We start from the raw sequence: 1,074 nt of genomic DNA, 5'->3' as shown, positions 1-1,074 counted from the left end.
TCCTAAAGGAGACTTTAACTTTTACCAAAGTATCTCTTTCTTTCTTTCTTTCTTTCTTTCTTTCTTTCTTTCTTTCTTTCTTTCTTTCTTTTTTTATCAAGAAATTCACAATAACGAGTTAGCCTACTACTTTAATTTAGCTTCAGGATATCACACAGCCACGCATGGAAGTATGCAGATATTTTAACTAAATGTGACCACGCAATATTAATGTCATTTTCACGAACATCCTTTGTCTGTAGCGGATATTTCAAAATAAAAGTCTGATTTATTTCCCTTCCGGGGCGTTACAACAGAGCTGATCTGTTAGCAGCTAAGCTATTAGCACAGAGAGCCATTGAGAAGCTGTTCCATTTTAGCTACCAGAAAACTGCTGCTAACATCRTCACATTCAACAGAAATTCATTTAAAACGCACAAACCTGATAAATGCAGCTGATCGCTGACACTGTAAACAGGATCTGGTTTGTTTTTCTGTCTGTTCCTGATCAGCAGATCTAAAATCCTCTCCATCCAGGCTGCTGTCTCTTCATCTGTTAGCTCCCGCCCAGCACTAACCCAGTGTTACAGCTCAGCATAAAACCCGTCTGACCAGCAGCTCACATGAAACACGGTTAGCTCGTAGCTACAAAACAATGGCGACCAACTGCGGTGCTGAAAGACTTCAGTTTACTGGCTGGCCTTCAAAATAAGAGCTCGAAGCTCTTATTTTGAAGGCCAGCCCCTGACGGAAGTGATGTTCTACTTGCACGTCCGCAGCAGACAGGCAATGAACGAGCTAACGACAGCCATTTCTCGACTGCTGGGTCCTGTCGCTTCATGCAGAGTTAAACCGAGCTGTGACATGTCGGTAACTGTTGCTGAGATGTGGAGACACCAGGCTGAAGTAGAGCAGGAAGAAACGTCGGAGGATTTTAGATCTGCTGATCAGGAACAGACGGAACAGGACGCGGTTTCCATCGATCAGCTGCATATATTAGGTTTGTATCTTTTTATTCTTTCTGGAGGTCTTGTGTTGCGGTTGATGAACGAAGTCCACAAAATCTCTAAAGTGAAGGCTGCATCTGAGTATCCT

General features: G+C 42.9%; 1 protein-coding gene across 1 annotated transcript in view; it reads right to left on the bottom strand.

Annotated features, from left to right (window-relative positions):
• The window catches only part of LOC106536966 (uncharacterized), a gene marked incomplete at its 3' end in the record, with an annotated part of 11,121 nt that extends 10,435 nt beyond the window's left edge, over nt 1-686 (bottom strand). Inside the window, 1 exon segment of the mRNA XM_014034328.1 lies at nt 422-686. Within this exon segment, the coding sequence (XP_013889782.1) occupies nt 422-512 (91 nt within the window).
• Between the last annotated feature and the right edge of the window lie 388 nt (nt 687-1,074).

Source organism: Austrofundulus limnaeus, unplaced genomic scaffold, assembly GCF_001266775.1.
Source record: "Austrofundulus limnaeus strain Quisiro unplaced genomic scaffold, Austrofundulus_limnaeus-1.0 Scaffold2058, whole genome shotgun sequence".
In the NCBI taxonomy this organism is placed as follows: domain Eukaryota; kingdom Metazoa; phylum Chordata; class Actinopteri; order Cyprinodontiformes; family Rivulidae; genus Austrofundulus; species Austrofundulus limnaeus.
The sequence above is the reverse complement of the archived record's forward strand: the minus strand, read 5'-3'. Positions and strand labels throughout refer to the sequence as shown.